Source organism: Marmota monax, unplaced genomic scaffold (genome assembly GCF_021218885.2).
Source record: "Marmota monax isolate L192 unplaced genomic scaffold, Marmota_monax_Labrador192_F-V1.1 WCK01_AAM20220418_F8-fsc00066, whole genome shotgun sequence".
NCBI lineage: Eukaryota > Metazoa > Chordata > Mammalia > Rodentia > Sciuridae > Marmota > Marmota monax.
Genome location: NW_026692805.1, coordinates 1,818,798 through 1,842,401, shown reverse-complemented (window position 1 = coordinate 1,842,401; position 23,604 = coordinate 1,818,798). Strand labels below are relative to the sequence as shown.

Here is a 23,604-nt window from a genome sequence, read left to right as displayed (position 1 = left end):
ATTTGTGTTGAAGAAGTGACAAAATAAAACAAAACAACTTCTACACTGTAAGTACTATCTTAGTAATAGAAGAGGGTGATGTGAAATACAGTAGTTCAGATCACAGAAGACATCTCTCAAGAGGTGGCATTTTAATTGAGACCTAATGACAAGGAGCCAGCCATTTGGTGGAGATAGACCATTTGGGACAGGAGGAATAATAAGTCCCTAAGTTGGGAAATCCTGAAGTGATCAGAGTTCAGTGAGTGGGAGGGAAGCAGTGTAGGGGGTGTGTTCTGACAGGAAAGAGGGGAACAGATCACAGGAGAATTGGAAGGTAAGTGTGGTGGGCAGGACAGAGCCTTCCCCTGACCGTGAGACTGTCTGGCTTTATCCCTGGAAACTTTACGTGGCAGAAGGGACTTTGCAGATGTGATCAAATTTAGAATCTTGAAATTGGGAGATCATGCTGGAGTATCCAGGTGAGTCCAATGTAATCCAGGTGAGTCCCTTGAATTGGGGAAGCAGGAGGGTCACACTGAGGGAAAGATGTTAGGATGGTGCCACTGGTGGAAGGATGGAGAGGGGGCATTAGCACACGTATACAATACTGAAGTCAGCCTTTTGTAACCTCATCTCAGGAAGGACATCACATCACTTCTGCCTGTTTCAGTACATTACAATCCAGTCACCAGATCCAGTCTGCACAGGGGAACTGGTTCCCCTTGGGGATGAGTGCTGGGAGGGGAGATTCCTTGACAGCCGTGTTAGAGGCTGCTGACCACAGCACTTAGTGGGTTGTGGCTGGACATAAGTTGATATCCTTCCCCTACTCTCTCTGAACCTCTGCTTCTCTAGGTGTGGTGAGTTTGCATCTCTGATGACTTGTCCACTTCTAAGCAGTGAGAACAGACTTTGAATACAATGACTTAGATGGATTCAGATTTTCCTACAATCTTTTCTTCATATTTTCTAGAAATATTCCACTATTTCCTGGCCTTTTAATGGCATTTCTTGCTATTGTTATGCATTTTTTAAAAAGTCATTTATTTTTTTTTAAATTAGTCACTTAAGTGGGATTTTGAGTAGGAATAGAAATAGGTAATAAATCTGTCAGTTCAGTTTACCATTTGGAAACTAGACAACTTTGTTCTTTGTTTTCAAGGTAGCTTTTCTTACCTTTGATGGAATTGTTAATATTTCACCCATAGAATATTAATTTGATGGAAAAATTGTTCTGCTCCTTCAGAGAGTTATCTTTATATCCCTGTGGCCAGAACTTGTCCCATGTAGGTTTTTGTATTAAACTCTGCTTTGGTTTAATTGATCTAAGAGAAAATGTCAGCTTGATTTTAGGATTTGATAGATTCAACCCCAACAGTTGAATTCACTTGTTTTGTGAATTGTGGTTTGGTTTTCTGGGCTTCTAAACTATATTAATAATGTGTTTTAGCTTTCTGTCATTTGAAAATAATCAAATGTATGAATCTTTGGGTCTGAACCATGAGATTGTTTGGAAGCCAGTAGAAGGACATAGTAATAATTTTACAATTTCATTTCTATAAATGAATTTTAACATTAGTACCCATGTGAATCTAAGGAAATAGAGTGAAAATTTGGAAATAATTTTCTTAGAAAATGAGGTTTTATTTTTTTTTTTACTAGAACTAAACTGCACACATTTTTAACTTTGATTTTTGAACTTAGGATGTGTAGCCTTTCAGGTGATAGGAAAATTTGTTTTGGTACAAGATTAAAATGATTAGTTTTGATTCTGAATTTCATCTATCCACCTAGGGACCATCTTCCTACATGCAAAGTGTTACAAGATTTTCTCCTCCTGACTGAAAGGTATATTTGATTACTCGTGCCTGAAGAGCTGATGTATAACGGCAGCTTTGATTTTCTATTAAAAAATGAATTCACAGTGAAAAATGTTTTTCATAGGAAGATAAACATTTTAGGTAACTGCCAGGAATAAGAGGAATGGTAGCTGTATTTTATATAAGAGTGGGGGAAGGGCAGTACTGTTTTTCAGAATCTACTACCACTACAGACACACACTCTTGAGTGCCTTAAAATATCCCAGCTGTCTGTGATGGCAGCAATGCAAGCAGATGACATTTTATGTTGTTATACAAAGCAGAAAAATGGAACCGTATTTTGGAGCATAAAAATATATGAAAGTTAAAATATACAATTGAAAAACACATGTCGATGTGTGAAAAAAGGGACATTTTGAAGAGGTGCAATAAATAAGAGAAGATGATAAAAGCAGTCCTGGGCAGGTGCCAGAAGCACTTGGTCTGGGACACTGTCATAAATTGCTTAAGCTTAAATGACCTCGCTGTTGCAGAAGTAGGTCAGAATGAAAGGCATTGAAGTCAGAACTTTGGGGAAAAAAATGTGAATAATGAAACATCAAGGGACAGAGCGAACTTAAATTTCATGAAATGCTAAAACCTGATCTGTGACTCTGTATAAGTGAATTCATTAAAATTATGCTAGACTTCCTTAAAGCTTCTTGTCACCACTTTCAGATTTCAGAACTGTGATATTTCATGAAAAAGGGTCACCTGGTTCAGATAGTAATGCACATCACAAACCTGGACGTGTGGCTTCAGGTAAAATGCCAAGTTCTGAAGATAGTGTACATCAGGCAGAAAGTATTCCTGTCCTAGAGTCATGTAAGTCATGGAGTTGTGCAGCCACAAAGAAGTTTTACACTTATTCATTCAGAGTTCATATGTGTAGTGGTGGTTCTCAAAGTGGGATTTGGGGACTTCTGAGGGTCTCATACTATTTCAGGGGTTCCACAAGAAGTGTTTTCATGATAATATTGTGATGCAGTTTGTTTCTTTCACTGAGTTGACATTTGTATTGTTGGGTAAAAGCACTGTTGGGTGGTACAGCTGGTGCTAACACACAAATGGAGGCCAGGACACCAAATGATACCAAGTGGTACTAGTTAGTACTACTTAAGGGCCACCAGTGGGTCCTTATGTTCTTTACCACATTAAAAAAAGAGGAAAAATGCACCATTTTAATTTAATTAAGAATGTGTTGATGAAGCAGTGAAATTATTAATTGCATTAACCTTAACCTTTGAGTATATGTCTTTGCTGCAAACCAGCTTTCTGGTTGCCCCTCCCAAAAAAGCTCCTGTGGGATTTTGTGATTTGTGAACTGTACTACCTGCTTTTTTCATAAGATACCTTTAGAAACTCTAGGTTTCTAAGATAGTTTATTCAGGTTGACTGGTGTTTGGAAGACATTTTTTTTCACCCAAATGATCAAAGTGAGTGCTATTCCAAAGACAACAACAAAATATTGTCATCAACGATAAAGTTCCAGCTTTCATGCAAATATTAGAATTTTAAAAAACTTGTATCTGCTGTACCATGAGGATTGGCAGTTTCCTGGTGTTTAATTTTTTTTCCCCAATGAGATTGGTGGTATTATTAACAAATGTGATCTTTGTTGTTATACCATGAAATGGGTGAACATTTGGAAAGTCTGCATAACTCAGTGAAGTAATATTTTCCAGATGACTAGGGCATGATACCACAAGACCATACGTGGGTAAGAGCCATAGAGAATGCAGAGAGATTGGTGACGGTAATGTCATCGAGTGTGGAGGGTTCATCGATATAGCTGCAGAGTTCCCTTTGCATCTTACCTCTGAGAAATCACCATCTCTCTAATTCTGGTGTAGTATTGTTTTAGTCACGTTTTCTTTTTCTTTTTCTTTTTCTTTTTTTTTTGCACTAAACCACCTGAAAGAATAATTTTAGAGGAGGAAAAGTTTATTAGGGGCTAACAGTTTCAGAGGTCTCAGACCATATGTGGGCAACTCCATTGCTGCAGGCAGAACATCAAGGCATAAGAGTGTGGTGGAGGAAAGTGGCTCAGGATATGGCCACAAGGAAAAAGGGAGACAAAGCTCAGCTCACAAAATATATTCTCCAAAGGCACATCCCCAGGGATCCATCTTCTCTAGTCACCCCCTATCTGCATACAGTTATAACTCAATTAATCCCTGTCAGGAGATTAATACAATGATTAGGTTAAAATTCTTAAAACCTAATCATTTCACCTCTAAACTTTCTTGCATTGTCTCACACATGAGATTTTTGGGGACACCGCATATCTACACCACAAGTATCAATGAATATCTCCAGTTAGCTTAAAAGGCCACTAAAATGTGTCTTTCTTTTCCAATTGCAAGTCTGTGTGAGGTCAGATTTTCTCCACGTACTCAATGCAAGCAATATACACCAACAAATTGAATGCAGAAGAAGATAGGACAATTTAGGTCTTTCCTTTTCAGCCAAAAATGAAAGATGTTTGCAAATCTGTGAAACAGTGCCACTCTTCTGAAATTTTTATTTTGGAGAATACGTTTATTTTTTATAAACATGTTATTTTAACATTTCATTTTGAATAGATTAATCTAAATATTTCTTGGTTTTAATGTTAATACTAGAATTACCAATAGATACAATGCATATAAGGACTATGGGTTCTAAGTAAATTTTATGAGTGTCAGGAGGTTAGGAGACCATAATGGTTTGAGAACATTCTTGCCAATAAATCAAGCAACTTATTTCAATTAAGAGACAATTTAAATTTTCTTGTTTACTGCACCAAAATGCATTACACTGAAACTAATTTTTCTCTCCTTTAACAAAATTTCTGGCAAAATCTATAACGTCTAAGGCATTTTCAGTAATTACAAGGCCAGTTTAATACTCCTTTGTCTTTGTATCTGACTTAAATCTCAACCTTTCCCTCTCCTTAGTGGCAGTCAGGGGTGGGGAATTGACATGGAGATGGGGCCCCATGTGTTCTTCTTTTATCTTACACTGCCCCACCCTTGGGAGATGGACTAGTTCACTCTGAAAAGAGATCTACTTTTCTAGTGTGTTGGCTGGGAGAATAAAAAAAAAAAAATTAAAAAGCGAATGGGAAAGTATTTCTTTCTTAATTAGCCACCTTATTGTTTCTCCTCAAGCCAACTCTGACTGGCATCCTGACTGGCATCCAACACTGACTGGCAAGTGCCCAAGTGCCGTGTCTCTTGTAGGGTGCACAGTTGGTGCAGTCCAGAGCCTTTTGCAGTGCTGTTGGCTTGGTCCTCAACAAAGTGGTTCAAGACCACCTGTCTTCAGTGGGGCCCACTTGACCCCTGGGAAACTCCTGCATCATTTGTGGGCCAAACAATAGTCTGTGTGATGGGTCCCTTTTTAAAATTCTGCCCTCTTTCCTCACTTCTCTTCTCCCGTTTATTAGATAGGCACCAAAACCCAACCAGCCAGTCTGCTGCCTGTGCGTAGGAGCTGGAGAAGACCTTCTCAGTCTCCTTATCTCTACCCCCATTCTCACTCTTCTTTCCTGTTCTTCTTTTTTCCTATTCCAGTAAGATAATTTTCTTTCATCAGTCCCCCCCATACCCCCTCCCCCGGAAAGTGGCAGATAAGATGATGGAGGAGAAGATACTGGGTGGCTACATTTCATCCATCTCTTAAGTTCTAAAAAGATTCATATTTTTATTTCTTGTACGTTTTCCTTGGAGTGTGGAATTTAATTCTTTTTTCTCAGCTTTGAATGTTAGTTATAAATTTTGGGGCAAGAAGAATAAAATTACACTCTCCATCCTTTTGTACCATGATCCCAGGGTCTTACCAGTCACCCAACATTGCAAGAATGTTTTTCATCATTCGTAATAATTATAGTTTTTGAGTATCTATTCTATATGGTCTATCAGGCTAGGAGCTAGGGACAAAGTGGTGACCTCCAGGGGCCACTGTCCCTAACTTGTGAATTCATAGATTTTCCCTAATCTAAGAATTTCATTACCCATAGGAATAGGTATCAGCATATAAATGCAACAAGAATACAAAGTCTGATAAGAGTAAGGAGCAAAAAGAACAGCTATCAGAACCAATGGTGGGAGAGCTAATTTTGGTTAGATGGGAACTTGGGGGAGAGTTTCTTTGTGTAAGTGGCATTAGAGTTGAGACACAGAATTGAGTGTAGGCACACACCTCTGCCACCCCCAACCTGCATCAAGGACATTGCAGACAGGAAAGACCTTGAGAGTGAAGGGACCTTGTAGATTGGAGGACCTAGCCTAAGCTCCTTGTGTTTGGAACTTGGAGTAGCGTGGTTTGAAATCGAATTCTATAGGGGTCACGCTGTACACAGCCCCAAAGCTAGCTTGAGTTTCCCAGTGCATTGACAAGTGTACCCTTAATCTTCAATGCAATGAAAAGCCATTGAAAGACCTAAATAAGAAAGTGACAACTAATTTATGATTCCTGATGTTTCCATTGTGAATGAAGTCTGCTTCTTTTCCAGTACACATTTTCCATACAGTCACGTTGGAATGCATTCCCCAGATACTAGCTCATCTCAAAATGATGTATTTCCACATTGATTCCAGTAGAATTTGGGACTGTGGGCACAGGGTCTTTAAACTCTTACAGGGAGATGATAGCAGACAACAATGGAAGTTGCCCTTTCATGGCCTCTGAACTCTGTGGTGACTCTTTTTCTCTAAGAGTCTTTCCATCTAGCTGTGATGCTTTCTCCTGTGTGAGGATTTCGTTCCTCTCTCCTTTAGGAATAGGACACTAGAGTGAAGCTGCTTCAGGACACGTCCTGTTGCGTATGTAAATCAACATGTAGATTCTACCTCAGAGTCTTCATTCTGACTGGAAGTCACACTGTTATTTTCAACTTGCTCTTTCAGTCTTTCCATCATTTGCCACATGATATGGTCAAAATATATTCCTGCCTTTTCTGTGCTCCTGTGAGGCTTCCCTAAACCCTGTGGTCCTGCCTTTGTTCAGGTTCTCTGTTTCTCTTTTTGTTTCTGTATTTGTAACTTTGACTGCTTTGAAGAAATGTCAAAGGAGATGGCATTTAGTTGGACCCTCAGAAATACATATTCTCTCTGTGAGCACAGATGGTACCAATTCTGCTCTGATTTTTATCTTTAGGTCTTGCTTTTATGCTACATATATAGAATAGCAGTGGAGGGTAGAGGAGGATTTGGGACTTAAAGTACCATTTATTGGATATTCTCTGTTTCCAGGGGTAGCATGAAGCTCTTGTAATGGCAACTTTATTTAATTCTCAGTGTAAGCCTATGTAGTAGTTACTGTTGTCATCTCTTCTAACTACAAGGAAACAAAGGTTTAGAAAGTTAGTAAGTTGCCTAAAAGCAAGTAAGGGGCAGAACTGGGAATTAAACTCAGATATTGGTCTTCAAGGCTCTCGGTAAGCTATTCTGACACTATTTTTTAATGTTGTAAGTTCTCTGTAATTCTTTCCTTCATCCTGGATAGCAGTGACATCCCTAATACACAGTGGGCCTAAATGCTCATCTTGGGAGCAGCAAGGAAAATAGCAGCCGGGAAGAGTCCAGCTTATTTCACAGAAGCCACAGGCTGGTACTGAGAGGAGGAGGAAGCTGCCAGAATCCACCTGGCTGCCGAGAAAAAGACAGGAGAGCTGGAGGAACCTCGGAAGGCACCTACCCTGAGCATGACAAGTTCTCTTGGAATCTGTTCCCACTGGGGCAGTATCCTCTTGACTGTGGAATGAAGCATAATTTGAGTTATATGTCTCCTCTTCTTTAATGGCTTGCTATTCTTTTTAGTGGGTAAGGACCAAGCCTTTTCACAGGAACAATCCATCTGCATTTTGGATTGTTTTCCTAGGGGGGGGAAAACATGTAAACAATTTGCATACCATTTCCAGAAAATCCTGGACCAGTTGAGAGCCATCCATGAATTCAGTTAGCCCACAGGCCCTAGATATGCAACTTTCTACCAGCTAAGTCATTTCCTTCTTTCTTTTGTCACTAAACAATTTTATTTTAAACCTGTGATTTCAGTGCATGTTTGTTAAAGTGTACACTTACAGTGGTTCAGGCCTGTATAATAGCAGATTGGGAGGTGAGGCAGGTAGATTATGAGTTCAAAGCCAGCAACTTAGCAAAATAAAATGGGTTGGGAATGTAGCTCAGTTTAAGCACTCCTGGGTTCAATCCCTGGTGTACATGTAATTGGTCTCTATGGATATGTTGAAAGCTGAGTTCCATGACTTCATTTGTAATACCATCCAATACTGCTTTGATAAAAAAATTTAACAGTTCCTAATTCTTCAGTAATTGTTAAAGTTTATAATTATTTTTAAATGCTGTATCTGATCATTGTAGTATGAGAGTAGTGAAAGATGTATGTACAGGTCTTGGGTTGCTTTAAAATAAGACAGCTCATATGCTTCTGGATTGGATAATTTGAGTTTAGTTTTTTTTTCTTTTAATTGAATCACTAAGATATTCCCATGTAATGCCTTGCATATTTTATCTTGAATATTGTTCTGGGAACTTTGTTTTTTAAATTTTGAGATGGATCTTGCTAATTTGCTGAGGCTGGCCTTGAATTTGTGATCCTCCTACCTCAGCCTCCCAAGTTACTGGGATCACAGGCATGTGCCACTGCGCCTGGCGAAACATTGCTTTTTAACTGTACTTCGTAACATAAGTGTACTCACAGAGCCTTTAATGCAGAAGGCCCATAGACAAAAGCATGAGAATCTTTGTTGTAACTTGAAAAAGTAATTCCAAATTACATGAAATATTCAGTTTTTTCAAAAGCTGGAGGTATAGCTCGGTGGTAGAGCACTTGCCTAGTAGGTGTGAGGCCTTTGGTTTGATTTCTAGCACTAGGAAAAAGAGCAAAAAAAAAAAAAAAAGCATTGAGGTGAAGTAAAAATGCTCAACAAAATGAATCTCACAAGAAAATGAACATAACTCTTGAAATTCCTATATAAATCAACCTAAATTATTTTCCTGATTATTAAAAAGTCACTTTATTCCCTTTCATATTGTATAAGTGAACTGGCTGCTGCCTTGTTAAGTAGTGAGAGTTATTTTACAGTAAATAATTAATCTAGCCTTTTTTAAAAAAAATATTTCTTAGTTGTTGATGGACCTTTATTTTACTTATTTTTTTTATGCTAGACTTCATCTATTTATTTATTTATTTATTTATAATTTTTATTGTTGGTTGTTCAAAACATTACATAGTTCTTGATATATCATATTTCACACTTTGATTCAAGTGGGTTATGAACTCCCATTTTTACCCCGTATACAAATTGCAGAATCACATCAGTTACACATCCATTGATTTACATATTGCCATACTAGTTTCTGTTGTGTTCTGCTGCCTTTCCTATCCTCTACTATCCCCCCTCCCCTCCCCTCCCCTCCCCTCTTCTCTCTCTACCCCCTCTACTGTCATTCATTTCTCCTCCTTGTATTATTTTCCCCTTTCCCCTCACTTCCTCTTGTATGAAATTTTGTATAACCCTGAGGGTCTCCTTCCATTTCCATGCAATTTCCCTTCTCTCTCCCTTTCCCTCCCACCTCTCATCAGAGTTTAATGTTAATCTTCTTCTCATGCTCTTTGTCCCTACTCTGTTCTTAGTTACACTCCTTATATCAAAGAAGACATTTGGCATTTGTTTTTTAGGGATTGGCTAGCTTCACTTAGCATAATCTGCTCTAATGCCATCCATTTCCCTGCAAATTCTATGATTTTGTCATTTTTTAATGCAGAGTAATACTCCATTGTGTATAAATGCCACATTTTTTTATCCATTCATCTATTGGGGGGCATCTAGGTTGGTTCCACAGTCTTGCTATTGTGAATTGTGCTGCTATGAACATCGATGTAGCAGTGTCCCTGTAGCATGCTCTTTTTAGGTCTTTAGGGAATAGACCGAGAAGGGGAATAGCTGGGTCAAATGGTGGTTCCATTCCCAGCTTTCCAAGAAATCTCCATACTGCTTTCCAAATTGGCTGCACCAATTTGCAGTCCCACCAGCAATGTACAAGTCTACCCTTTTCCCCACATCCTCGCCAGCACTTGTTGTTTGACTTCATAATGGCTGCCAATCTTACTGGAGTGAGATGATATCTTAGGGTGGTTTTGATTTGCATTTCTCTGACTGCTAGAGATGGTGAGCATTTTTTCATGTACTTGTTGATTGATTGTATGTCCCCCTCTGAGAAGTGTCTGTTCAGGTCCTTGGCCCATTTGTTGATTGGGTTATTTGTTTTCTTATTGTCTAATTTTTTGAGTTCTTTGTATACTCTGGATATTAGGGCTCTATCTGAAGTGTGAGGAGTAAAGATTTGTTCCCAGGATGTAGGCTCCCTATTTACCTCTCTTATTGTTTCTTTTGCTGAGAAAAAACTTTTAAGCTTGAGTAAGTCCCATTTGTTGATTCTAGTTATTAACTTTTGTGCTATGGGTGTCCTATTGAGGAATTTGGAGCCTGACCCCACAGTATGTAGATCATAGCCAACTTTTTCTTCTATCAGACAGCGTGTCTCTGATTTGATATCAAGCTCCTTGATCCATTTTGAGTTCACTTTTGTGCATGGCGAGAGAAATTTTGTTGCATATGGATTTCCAGTTTTCCCAGCACCATTTGTTGAAGATGCTATCCTTCCTCCATTGCATGCTTTTAGCCCCTTTATCAAATATAAGATAGTTGTAGTTTTGTGGATTGGTTTCTGTGTCCTCTATACTGTACCATTGGTCCACCCGCCTGTTTTGGTACCAGTACCATGCTGTTTTTGTTACTATTGCTCTGTAGTATAGTTTGAAGTCTGGTATCGCTATACCGCCTGATTCACACTTCCTGCTTAGCATTGTTTTTGCTATTCTGGGTCTTTTATTTTTCCATATGAATTTCATGATTGCTTTCTCTATTTCTACAAGAAATGCAGTTGGGATTTTGATTGGCATTGCATTAAACCTATGGAGAACTTTTGGTAATATCGCCATTTTGATGATGTTAGTTCTGCCTATCCATGAACAGGGTATATTTTTCCATCTTCTAAGATCTTCTTCTATTTCTCTCTTTAGGGTTCTGTAGTTTTCATTGTATAAGTCTTTCGCCTCTTTTGTTAGGTTGATTCCCAAGTATTTTATTTTTTTTCAGGATATTTTGAATGGAGTGGTTGTCCTCATTTCCATTTCAGAGGATTTGTCGCTGATATACAGGAATGCCTTTGATTTATGCGTGTTTATTTTATATCCTGCCACTTTGCTGAATTCATTTATTAGCTCTTAATAGTTTCTTTGTAGACCCTTTTGGGTCTCTTAGGTATAGAATCATGTCACCTGCAAATAGTGATAATTTAAGTTCTTCTTTTCCTATTTTTATGCCTTTAATTTCTTTCGTCTGTCTAATTGCTCTGGCCAGTGTTTCGAGAACTGTGTTGAACAGAAGTGGTGAGAGAGGGCATCTCTGTCTTGTTCCAGATTTTAGAGGGAATGCCTTCAATTTTTCTCCTTTCAGAATGATGCTAGCCTGAGGCTTAGCATAGATAGCTTTCACAATATTGAGGTATGTTCCTGTTATCCCTAGTTTTTCTAGAGTTTTGAACATAAAGGGATGCTGTACTTTGTCGAATGCTTTTTCTGCATCTATCGAGATGATCATATGGTTCTTATTTTTAAGTCTATTGATGTGGTGAATAACATTTATTGATTTCCATATATTGAACCAGCCTTGCATCCCAGGGATGAATCCTACTTGATCATGGTGCACAATTTTTTTGATATGTTTTTGTATCCGATTCGCCAGAATTTTATTGAGAATTTTTGCATCTGGATTCATTAGAGATATTGGTCTGTAGTTTTCTTTCTTTGAAGTATCTTTGTCTGGTTTAGGAATCAGGGTGATGTTGGCCTCATAGAATGAATTTGGAAGTTCTCCCTCTTTTTCTATTTCCTGGAATAGCTTGAAAAGTATTGGTATTAGTTCTTCTTTAAAGGTTTTGTAAAACTCTGCTGTATACCCATCCGGTCCTGGGCTTTTCTTAGAAGAATCCATCAAAAGACTACCAACTATTTCCTCAATTGATATTGGTCTGTTTAGGTTGTCTATATCCTCCTGACTCAATCCGGGTAGATCATATGACTTAAGAAATTTATCGATGCCTTCACTATCTTCTATTTTATTGGAGTATAAGGATTCAAAATAATTTCTGATTATCTTCTGTATTTCTGAAGTGTCTGTTGTGATATTGCCTTTTTCATCCCGTATGCTAGTAATTTGAGTTCTCTCTCTTCTTCTCTTCGTTAGCGTGGCTAAGGGTCTGTCGATCTTATTTATTTTTTCAAAGAACCAACTTTTAGTTTTGTCAATTTTTTCAATTGTTTCTTTTGTTTCGATTTCATTAATTTCAGCTCTGATTTTAATTATTTCTTGCCTTCTACTTCTTTTGCTGTTGTTTTGCTCTTCTTTTTCTAGGATTTTGAGATGAAGTGTGAGATCATTTATTTGTTGGTTTTTCTTTTTTTTAAGGAATGAACTCCAGGCAATGATTTTTCCTCTTAGAACTGCTTTCCTTGTGTCCCACAGATTCCGATATGTTGTGTCTGTGTTTTCATTTATCTCTAAGAATTTTTTAATTTCCTCCTTGATGTCTTCTATAACCCATTGATCATTCAGTAACCTATTATTCATTCTCCAAGTGATGCATGATTTTGCCTTCCATCTTTTATCGTTGATTTCCAGTTTCATTCCATTATGATCAGATAAGATGCATGGTATTATGTTGCCCTGTGACATAATATATGATCTATTTTTGAGAAGGATCCATGTGCTGCTGAGAAAAAAGTGTAACTGCTTGATGTTGGGTGGTATATTCTATATATGTCAATTAAGTCTAGGTTATTAATTGTGTTATTGAGTTCTATAGTTTCCTTATTCAACTTTTGTTTGGAAGATCTGTCCAGTGGCGAGAGAGGTGTGTTGAAGTCTCCTATGATTATTGTATGGTGGTCTATTAGACAATTGAACTTGAGAAGAGTTTGTTTGATGCACATAGCTGCACCATTGTTTGGGGCATATATATTTATGATTGTTATGTCTTGTTGGTGTATGGTTCCTTTGAGCAGTATGTAGTGTCCCTCTTTATCCCTTTTGATTAACTTTGGCTTGAAATCTATTTTATTTGATATGAGTATGGACACTCCTGCTTGTTTCCGAAGTCCATATGAGTGATATGATTTTTCCCAACCTTTCACCTTCAGCCTATGTATGTCTTTTCCTATCAAATGTGTCTCCTGTAGGTAGCATATTGTTGGATCTTTTTTTTTATCCACTCTACTAGCCTGTGTCTCTTAATTGGTGAGTTTAAGCCATTAACATTTAGGGTTATTATTGAGATATGGGTTGTTCTTCCAGCCATATTTGTTTATTTATGTTACTTAACATGGTTTGTTTTTCCTCTTTGATTATTTTTTCCCTTTACTGTACTACCTCCCATTGTTGGTTTTCATTGTTATTTTCCATTTCCTCTTCCTGTAATGTTTTGCCGAGGATGTTTTGAAGAGATGGTTTTCTAGCTGCAAATTCTTTTAGCTTTTGTTTATCGTGGAAGGTTTTAATTTCATCTTCCATCCTGAAGCTTAATTTCACTGGATACACAATTCTTGGTTGGAACCCATTTTCTTTCAGTGTTTGAAATATGTTGTTCCAGGATCTTCTAGCTTTCAGTGTCTGTGTTGAAAGATCAGCTGTTATCCTGATTGGTTTACCCCTAAATGTAATCTATTTCCTTTCTCTTGAAGCTTTTAAAATTCTCTCCTTATTCTGTATTTTGGGCATCTTCATTATAATGTTTCTAGGTGTGGATCTCTTATGATTTTGCATGTTCAGCGTCCTGTAGGCTTCTAGGATTTGGGATTCTGTCTCATTCTTCAAGTCTGGGAAGTTTTCTCGTATTATTTCATTGAACAGATTGCTCATTCCTTTGGTTTGGACCTCTATCCCTTCCTGTATCCCAATGACTCTTAAGTTTGGTCTCTTAATGTTATCCCATATTTCTTGGATGTTCTGCTCATGGTTTATTAAGAGTCTCGCTGAACTGTCTATGTTTTTTTCAAGTTGAAATACTTTGTCTTCATTGTCTGATGTTCTATCTTCTAAGTGTTCTACTCTGCTGGTAGTATTCTCATTTGAGTTCTTAAGTTGGTTTATTGCTTCCTGCATTTCTAGGATTTCTGTTTGTTTGTTTTTTATAACCTCTATCTCCCTGTATAGTTGATCCTTTGCTTCTTGGATTTGTTTATATAATTCATTGTTGAAGTGATCTTTCATTGTCTGATTTTGCTGTCTAATGTCTTCCTTGAGACTCCAGATCATCTGAAGCATGTAAATCCTGAATTCTTTATCTGACATTCCATCTGCTGCAGCTATTACCTCTTCTAAAGTTGAGTTGACCTGCATTGCTTGTGGTCCTTTCTTTCCTTGTCTTTTCATACTGCTCGTGTTTCTTTCTGCTTGGTGAAACTATTGTGTTTTTGAATTTTTCCCCTATATATTTATATTGCTCTTGTATATTTGCAAAGTCTCCCTTGCAGGGGCGGGCGGCGGCTGTGCACCTCCTCCAGTTGGGGTGATCTGTCTATCACGCTGGCGGGCCGCTGGGCCTGTTTTTCCGGTCGGTCGCAGGTCTGCCTACCTTGCAGCGCGGGAGGCGGCTCTGCTCTCTTACTTATTTTTATGTGGTGCTGAGAATCCAACCGAGTGTCTCACACATGCTAGGCAAGCGCTCTTCCACTGAGCTACAGCCCCAGCCAATTAATCCAGCCTTTTAAGTACTACAACAAGTACCTAGAAATTCTGGGTAATTGCAAACATTCTTTAATTTTTATTTTTTGGGGTTATTAATTTTCTGTTTATTAGTAAGTAGAAAGTACAAGCTTTATACCTTGTCTGAATTGAAAGTAAGTGTGTTTATTACTCTGCAACATGACTCCCCTATAGCTCTTACCAAAACAGCAATAATTATTCATGCGATTTCTTAGTACTGACCGATGTTCCTTTACATGCATTGCCAAGCTTGAAAAAGAAAATAGGCGGAATCCTGTAGTTTCAGAAATAGGTGGTAAATTGAATACTGTTCTGGAAACTGCTTAAGCTCCAGTTATATCTCTGTTGTGGGGATTGGGTTGGGGATGGGGCTCCCTCCCCTATAATTTAGGCTAACTAAAGGTGGGGAATTGGTACTGAGACACACATAAAATGACTTCGTTTTCTTATCTCAGAAGGTAAGAAAAATTCCAACTATTTGTTAGAGAAATGACAAAGAAGCTGTTTTGTCTGTTCTTGGGATTAGGTGGTAACAGAAAATAGTCTATTTTCAGAATCTGTGATGTGGACTGGTTGGTCCATAACTTTGGATGTGAGGTTTTTGATCCATCCCATCCAGGAGTCCTACACTGTGAAATTAGCAAGTGGCTGGTGAGATTTCAAGGTCACTGATCAGAAGCAAATAAAAATATTTTCTAAAAGAATATACCACCAAGCCCTGGATGACTCTTAGAAAGCCCCATGAAGGTTGCACTAACAACCCCAAATTATAAAACACATGAGAAAACAGTTTAACCTCAGTCACAACCTACAGGCATAGCAAGTACCAAGGTTAAAACCTGAGCACCTTATATAGTAGAAGTCTCATACCTTTAACATGTATGTTTAAAAGATATCCATAGTGGGGTGGGGACATAGGGAAGAATGAAGGAACTCTGGTTTGTGTAGAGGGGAGTGAGGGGAGAGGGAGGGGTGGGGTTGTGGGGATGGAAAGGACAGTAGAAAAAGACAGAAATTACCCTATATACATGTATGATTGCACTAATGGAGTAACTCTGAACCATGTACAGCCAGAGGAATGAGAGGCTGTGCTCCATTTTTGTACTACATATCAAAATGCATTCTACTGTAAAATAAATTAATTAATTACAAAATGATAGGAAGGCATAAAAGAAAGCCACAATCATTAGGAAAAAGAACTACTAGAAAAAGAGAACAAAAATATTCATAAAAGAACCATTTTGAACCATAAGAATAATAACCATAGTCATCAAAAAGAAAAACACATGTAACTCTGGATAGATTCCTCAGAGATTAGACACAGTTTAAGAGGAAAAAAGTGAATTGGAAGATAGATTTAAGGAAAATTTCCTAGAATGTAGAGATGATAATGTTGGGTAGGACACAGCAACTCAGTTTTCCATGACATATGGGTAGGTGGTAGACTGATCCTAAAAGCCACATGGGGGAATGTATGCCTAACAACTTTGTCCTACCAGATATTAAGAGTACATAAAAATATAGTAATGGTTTTGACTCAGAGAAAGACAAAGAATTGAACAATATGGAAAGTCCAGATACACTTGTATGTAGGAGTTTATCTTTAATATATTTTAAATTTTGTTTTATTTTAATTTTTGAAACAGGCACTCACTATATTGCCCAGGCTGATCCTCCTGCCTCAGCCTCCAGGCAGCTGGAATTATAGGTACCCAGCTATGTGGGAGTTTTAAATAAATTAAATGGTGCTATGAAGTTAGAATCTCTCATGGATGCAAGTTCAGTATACACAGTATAACTGTAATACTTTGAAGAAATCACAGGACTCCCTCTTACATTAGGATTGGGAATGTTCTTTTAAGAAATGAAATCTAGTCGGATGCAGTTTTTTGTGCTTGTAATTTCATCTACTCAGGAGGCTGAGGAAGAGGATCACAAGTTCGAGGCCAGTATTGGCAATTTAGTGAGGCCCTGTCCCCTCCTTCACCAAAAACTCTACAGTGGTAGAGTGCCCTTGGGTTCAATTCCCAGTACAGCAAAAGAAACAAACAAACAAAAAAAAGTGGACAATCATGAAGAAAAATCTAGATATATTTGGCTACTTTAAAATAACTTCTGTTTGCCCAGGGCCAACATTTAAGATGGGATAAACAATTGGCAAACAGTCCAAAAAATGTAATGGTAGATACAATGGAAGTTTTAAAAAATTTATTTTTTATTGCAAATTCACAAATTTATGGGTTACAGTGTTGTAAATATATGTGTACAATGTGTCATGACCAAATCAGGATAGCTAACATTTTCCTCTCATTTATTAAGCATGTTTTTACTCATGTGTATGTGGTACAGTGTGACATTTAGATGCATGCATGCATAAAATATGTTTCTACTCAGTAATCCTAAAGTGAGATGCCAAACTGATGCATTGATGTTCTCCGGGGGGTATTTTGGAGACCCAGGTTCTTTCCATGTGGTGCTTTGCTGTCTCCTAGTGTCTTGTTGTAATCTGCATTCAGGTAGTGTAAGGAGAAGAATATGGAGGAAAAGTATACTGTTTTTTGTTTGTTTTTATTTTTGTTTGTTTGCTTTAAAGGCCTTAGCCTGGAAGTGGCATTGGAACGTACACTTAACTTTTCATGCTAGACAACTAATCCCAGGCACTAACTGAGCTGCAGGAAGAAGGGGAAAGACTGAGCATTACAGGACATGTAGCTCTTGACTAAGCAGCCACATCCCAGCTGTGATTCTGTTATTGTGGAGGGGAGAATGATACTGGGGAGCAGCAAGCTTTCCCTCCCTCACAAACTATGATGAAAAGGCAAGTCCTAGATCTCAGAGGATATATAGTAAATCCACTGTGTGGTTCCATGTCATAGCCATCTGCCAGACAGTCTGATAGCACCAAGTGTTGGCAAAGGTATAGGGGAACAGAAAACAGTGAACTCCTGTACACATCTGTCCTGGTACAGGAGTCTTGTAAAAGGATATTCAATAGCAACAATGTAGAAACAACTGTATTGGCTTTAGGTCAAAGTGTGGATATGCAAATACCGTTAATTATTATGGTAGTATGTTATTTAACTATTCAAATAAATCAACTAGTTCTACATGTGCCAATGTAGATATATCAATGTAATATTGAGTGAAAAATCTAGTGGTAAAGGCAATAGTGCCATATATGTGCATCAGAGAAATAAATAATGGTCTATATTGTTCATAGATGTTTGTATGTTTAAAATCCAAATATCCAGCAATTTCTTTTGCAGAATATGTCCAGCAATTCAGCATGGTTCTTTTTCCTTGGAGGAAGGAGAGAAGGAAGGAATGGAAGTATGGGTCTTTAGCAATATCACTAATGATAAAATACAATGAACTTATCTGAAGCAAATATGCCAGGTTAATATGTTTGACTTTGATACTGTGTATGCAAGTGTTTATCATATTTTCTTTTAAAAAAACGTTTAAAGTGTCTCGGTAATAGGATATTAATCAATAAGGCATTTCAAAAAATTTTAAAGAATGATGTACTATATACTGTGTGTGCTTTAGGGCCTCACTAAATTACTTGAGGTTGGCCCCAAACTTGTGTCCCTCCTGCCTCAACCTCAAGTTGCTGGGATTACAGGCATGTGTCATAGTTTTGAGCTACTAAAAACTTATTGAAAAATTTAGAATGCATGAATACTGATTTCACATGAAGTATAGATCTATAGCAATATTAAGTCAAAATTTATCATTAAAGACAGAAGCAAAACAATGATATAATTTTACTGCTTTTTTGGTAGTTATTAGCCATTTGAAAATTAACTACAAGAGAGAGGTTAAGCGTATCAAATTGGAAAGGAATATGTGTAATTTGTATTGTTCCTTCTGTCCTCTTTGTTATTATTTAGGTTTAAATTTCCTCTTTATTGTCTCATTTTTCTTTTGACTTCCAATATTTTTCTTTTGGTGAAAGATTAAATTATTATTATTTTTTAAAAAGAGTCCAGCCATTACATGTAAAAAATTATTTTTACACAACATAGTATGTGAATTCCAGCTCTCTTGGCTGTGATTGCTTCTTGTGGGTTTTCTTTATTTAATAATCAGATCTCCCCCCACACCCACCTCCATTTTTTAAATAAAGTAGATGGCATATATGTGCTCATACAAGTGTTAATTCCAGATTGGTTACTACTGATTAACATAATAGAGATTCAAACTACTAAGCAGTTGTTTGCACTGCTTTTTATACTTAGAAACCAGGAAAAGGATTATAGCTTTGGTTTATTTAATATAAAATAATTTAGAAAAAACATGGTGGAGTTTTTCCAGTGTAAATACCTCTACACATCATTGAGAGGTTTAGTACAAATGATTGTGTTGGGACTGGTTTCTAAGTCCTATTCATACTCTGACTATGGGAGCTTCATTTTAAAAAGTTCTGTGTATAACTAAAATTAGATCGCTGACACCAAATTCCCTTACTAAAAATAAATTTTTTAGTAGATATATAAATGAAGGTAACTATAGCTTTCTTATAAGAACTGGTTCCACAAAGAAATGATTTTTATTTTAACTGACTTTTTCTAACTCTACTGTAACTATAGAAAACAAATTCTTAGGGACACATACATATGCACCGTTTAATACAGCATAATATATGTAGATTTTGAAATGTTCTCTTAATAGTATATTTTAAATATTTCAGCATGTCATTATTTTAGGAGCTTTCTGTGGAGTAGGTATGTCTTCCTGTCTTCTCTCCAGACATCTTTTTCCCTAACTCCTTTCCTCCCTGAATTCCTTCCCTTATTCCTCATGCTCATGGGAGAAAAATGAAAGCACACTGTTATCATTATATGGTTGGATCTGCTGTGGGAAATATATAGTTAAAAATAAATGAGATTTTGCCTTCTATTTAATAATAGGTGTTGATAATTAAGCTGCCTCTTTGGTTATACATCTGTCTACTGGATTTAAAAATGTTCCTACTCAGAGCAATTTGCCAAGCTATATTAGTGAATTTTTCTGGACTATAAAGGAAAATTATAGAGAGTGTAATGTAAAGGTAGGCCATGTTCTCCAACAGGAAAGCTAGTAGCCATATGTGAGTATTTCAATTTGAATTAATCCAAATGACATAAAATTAAAAATTCAGTTTCCCAAGTACATTAGTCCCAGTTCAAGTGCTCAATAGCCACGTGGTTCGTGGCTACCCACGGTGCACAAGTAGCTATAGAGCATTTCAGCCTCACAGCAAGTTTTGTTGGCTGGCCTTGAATCGTATCTATAGGTGATACCTGTTTATTTTTATTTATTTTATTAGAATTTTAAAATGATTTTATTCCCTGGATATTATAAATACTAGTACTAATTTTTAGAAACAAGGAATAGCTCAGAATTATTTCACGTGTATATATCTTTTTTAACTTTCCTCCCAACTCAATTTTTAAGATTTTAAGACTAGTGAAATAAAACACGTATCAACCTGGGATTGCCAGCACTTTGCAATTCTTGAAAAACATTTAGAAAATTCTTGATAATAGTACAAAGTCCAGGGATGGGGAGGTGAGGGTGTGGGCTATTATCTTACTTGGTGCTTACCCAGAAGATGATGGAGGAGGAACTGTTTGTTTTTATAAGACACTCAGAAGAAGCAGAGTCAGTTTCTTTGGGGAATATAATTTTAGGGTATAATTACAGGATTAATCCAGGAAAACTGGGAACCATCAGAAAGAAGAGATAAGGGAGAAGGATGGAGAGGAGCCAGCATAATCCTTTTAGTTGTTGGGGACTTTCACTATTCCTTGCCATCTCTCTCCTGAGTCCTTTCCGTGCCCTGTGTACAGGTCACGTTCACTCAGCACTGAAAGCACCCAGTGAGGAACACAGGCTGGCTCTCGACATGTTGGTCGGAGAGGCAGGAAAGTGGGTGATTAAGAGCTCTGACGTGGAGCCAGATGGCTGGAGCTTGAGAGTCCAGTTCTGGCTTTTTTGCTGTCTGTGAGAGTGTAGCAAGTTATTTAACTCCTATATATCTGTTTATCTGTAAAGTGAGACAATCTTACTATCTACCTCTTCATGTTCCCATAATGGCCAAGGGATGAAGAGATAAAACTCATTAAAGACTATATTGTTAGTATTGCTAACAACTGTTACATAGGTAATTTACATTGGTAAGTGCCCAATAAGTATACGCTTCTATATTTATTATATCAGGGAAGAAGACATTTAAACAAGTAATTGCAGTAAAGCTGGATGAGTTTTATAATAGGCTAAGTTCAGTGTTCCATGATCATATATGTCAAAATGACCTAATTCTTGATAATTATTTAACCAAATTTAGCTTAGCTTTTAGTATGGCTGGTTTTTGTTTCAAACTATACTTTCATAGTTTCTTAAATCAGATCTTATTATTTTTATGGTTTGCATTCTTTAAAATTTGTTTATTACCTCAATGTGATAAATGTTTGAAGGCTCCAAGATATTAAGTAAAAATGTTGTCCTGATCATTCTGGTAATATCATAACTGTCACAGTTCTTTCCCGGATGCTTTACATTATATACCAGGTTGCCCAAAACGTAATAAAATCCTCTCTTAGCAATAGCCTCTGGCTAATCAAAATAAAATCTGTCTTCCAGACTTTTACAGGGGAGTTTGGTTAGCTTCGAGTATAATTAAAAAGCATATTATTTGATACCTATTAAAGACAGGAAATTGTGAGGTGCAACTGGTTTTCGTATATTGTGGAACATTTTCTTTAAATACATATAGAAGCTGCTAAAGTGAGTTTTCAAGTAAAAAAAATATGAAGTACACCGATGTAAGAGCTGAAATAGATTAAACTTAAGTACCAACAGGTACACCTTTATCGAAGCATCATTTACTTCTCAACTTTCTAGTATGAGATTTTCTTAAGGACTCAGTTTGCCTCATGTAACATTAAAATAGATTCTTGCTTTTGTGTTTCTTGGGTCACAATGATAGGAAATGAAGGGCTAAATTCCTTTTAATTAATATAAGTTACATGTTTTGTAATATGGAGAAGGTTATTTAAACTAACTAGTTGTGAGAAATGTCTCTAGTTATGAGGAATCTCTTTGTTTCATTGAAATCTGAATTTGGGGTAAAGATTAGGGAGTTTCAAAAATAAATGAGCAATAGGTAACAGGAACAGAGTGCTTGGTAAGGTGTTTCTGGACTTGATACCCAGGTATTCACCACACCAATTGCTGCTTCTTGATGGCTCCTACGTGCCAACCTCTCATAGTGTTGCTGCTGACTTATTGCTTTGTTTTACTTATGTTTTAAGGAAAATAAACTACAAATAATATGTGAGGTATCCAAGCTATATATTTTAGAAATTATAGAGTTTTAGAAACGTGACATGTTTATTCAGGAGGAAAACCTAAGGTTTAGTTTCTATGTGGGTCAGTCCTATTTAATGACGATGCTTTTCTATTTCACTCCACATAGTAAATATTGGATCACAGTAATAGATGAATTTTGTATACATATGTGCCACCTATAGGTTTATTTAAACACATGGCTGTAGAAAAAGTCCAAGGAATCCAATTCTATTTACAGTTATAAAAATATTTAAATATCTGTGATTGTTTGCTAGCAGGTAAGCTCACATTTGTTTGATTTTCTTCCAGATTCATGAAAAACTACACTACTATGAGAAGCAGAGCCCGGTGCCCATTCTCCATGGTGCGGCGGCCTTGGCCAATGACGTAAGTGTGCCTTTCTGAGCTCACGGGACGTGTCTGCCGCAGGCCTGGCAGAGGTGGAACTCATCCTAGTGCAGACAGATGTGTGTGATCCTACGAGTGAAAACCAGAAGAAGTTGCAAATGTTTCCAAAAGCCCTGTCATCACTGAGCTTATGCTGATATTATGTTGATTTTCATTGACTTTCCTGTTCTAAAAATTGTGCATGCAGCTACCCCTGTGTTCTGCCTTAGTAACGACGTAATAGAAATTTTAGGCTTCAAACTCTATGGAGAGAAAGAAACTGTCAGGCTTTGGTGTTCTGAGAAAGTCACAGACAAGGGGAAAGCTTTGGAGAAATAAAGACAAATGAGATAGTTATATTGCTGACAGTACTAAAAAATGACAGGTACTAGGATAGGAGTGAGGCATATATGAAATACATAAAAAGACAGAATTGTTTTTAAAATGGATTATAAAGCACAGTTATGATTTATGGATATTAGACCTTTCCAAATTACCTTCATAACCAAAAAATAAATTTTAGAGGCAGTTGGCATTGATGGAGTAGTTAATTTCCTGTAGCTATAATTTTATTTTAAGTCTGGGGGAGGGGAAACAAACTTGCTGATTCCTACTGTTAACTTTCGGATTCGGATGAATTGAGAGCACACCTGCATAAACTATAAAGGACACTCAGCTAGACGAGAAATGTGTTTAGTGTGTGGTAGTGATATCCTGTAACTTATTTGTTGCTCTTAAATTTTTTCCTGTATCACCATAAGGCAAACTGTAATTCAGTTTAGTAAAATGCCAGGACCATAATATAGTAAGAAAAAAAGAATTGACCATCTTCAGAAATTGATTTTCTTTGATATTTTGTATCCTAATTTAGAAATTAAAACATATGTAATAATAATCCAGTTATGTGTATTGGTTTAGTCCTCAAATATTTTCCATTCTATATTTTTATCTCCAGACATATGTTTCAATACATGTGTTTAATGAGAAAGCTTACTTCTGCATTGTAAAACTAAAACTTTTGAAACAAAGGTGAATAAAAGTGTATATATAGTTACATAATTAAGCTTCAGCTAACATTTGAAAAAGGCTTTAAAACCAGTTTTCAAACACTACTGCTGAGGGTTTTAGGAAAAAATTGTGTAGAGACCTATGTAATTGAGCCCCAAGCATAGTACATAGTAAATTTTTTTTTTAAATTAGAATATGAGA

General features: G+C 36.9%; 1 protein-coding gene across 5 annotated transcripts in view; it reads left to right on the top strand.

Moving 5' to 3' along the window:
- The window catches only part of Mpp7 (MAGUK p55 scaffold protein 7), a 253,251-nt gene that overhangs the window by 140,239 nt on the left and 89,408 nt on the right, over window positions 1-23,604 (top strand). For all 5 annotated transcript variants that reach the window (XM_058580524.1, XM_058580523.1, XM_046448366.2 and 2 more), the window contains one exon: window positions 22,318-22,395. In XM_058580524.1, coding sequence (XP_058436507.1) covers window positions 22,318-22,395 — 78 coding nt within the window. The remainder of the gene's footprint in view (window positions 1-22,317; window positions 22,396-23,604) is intronic.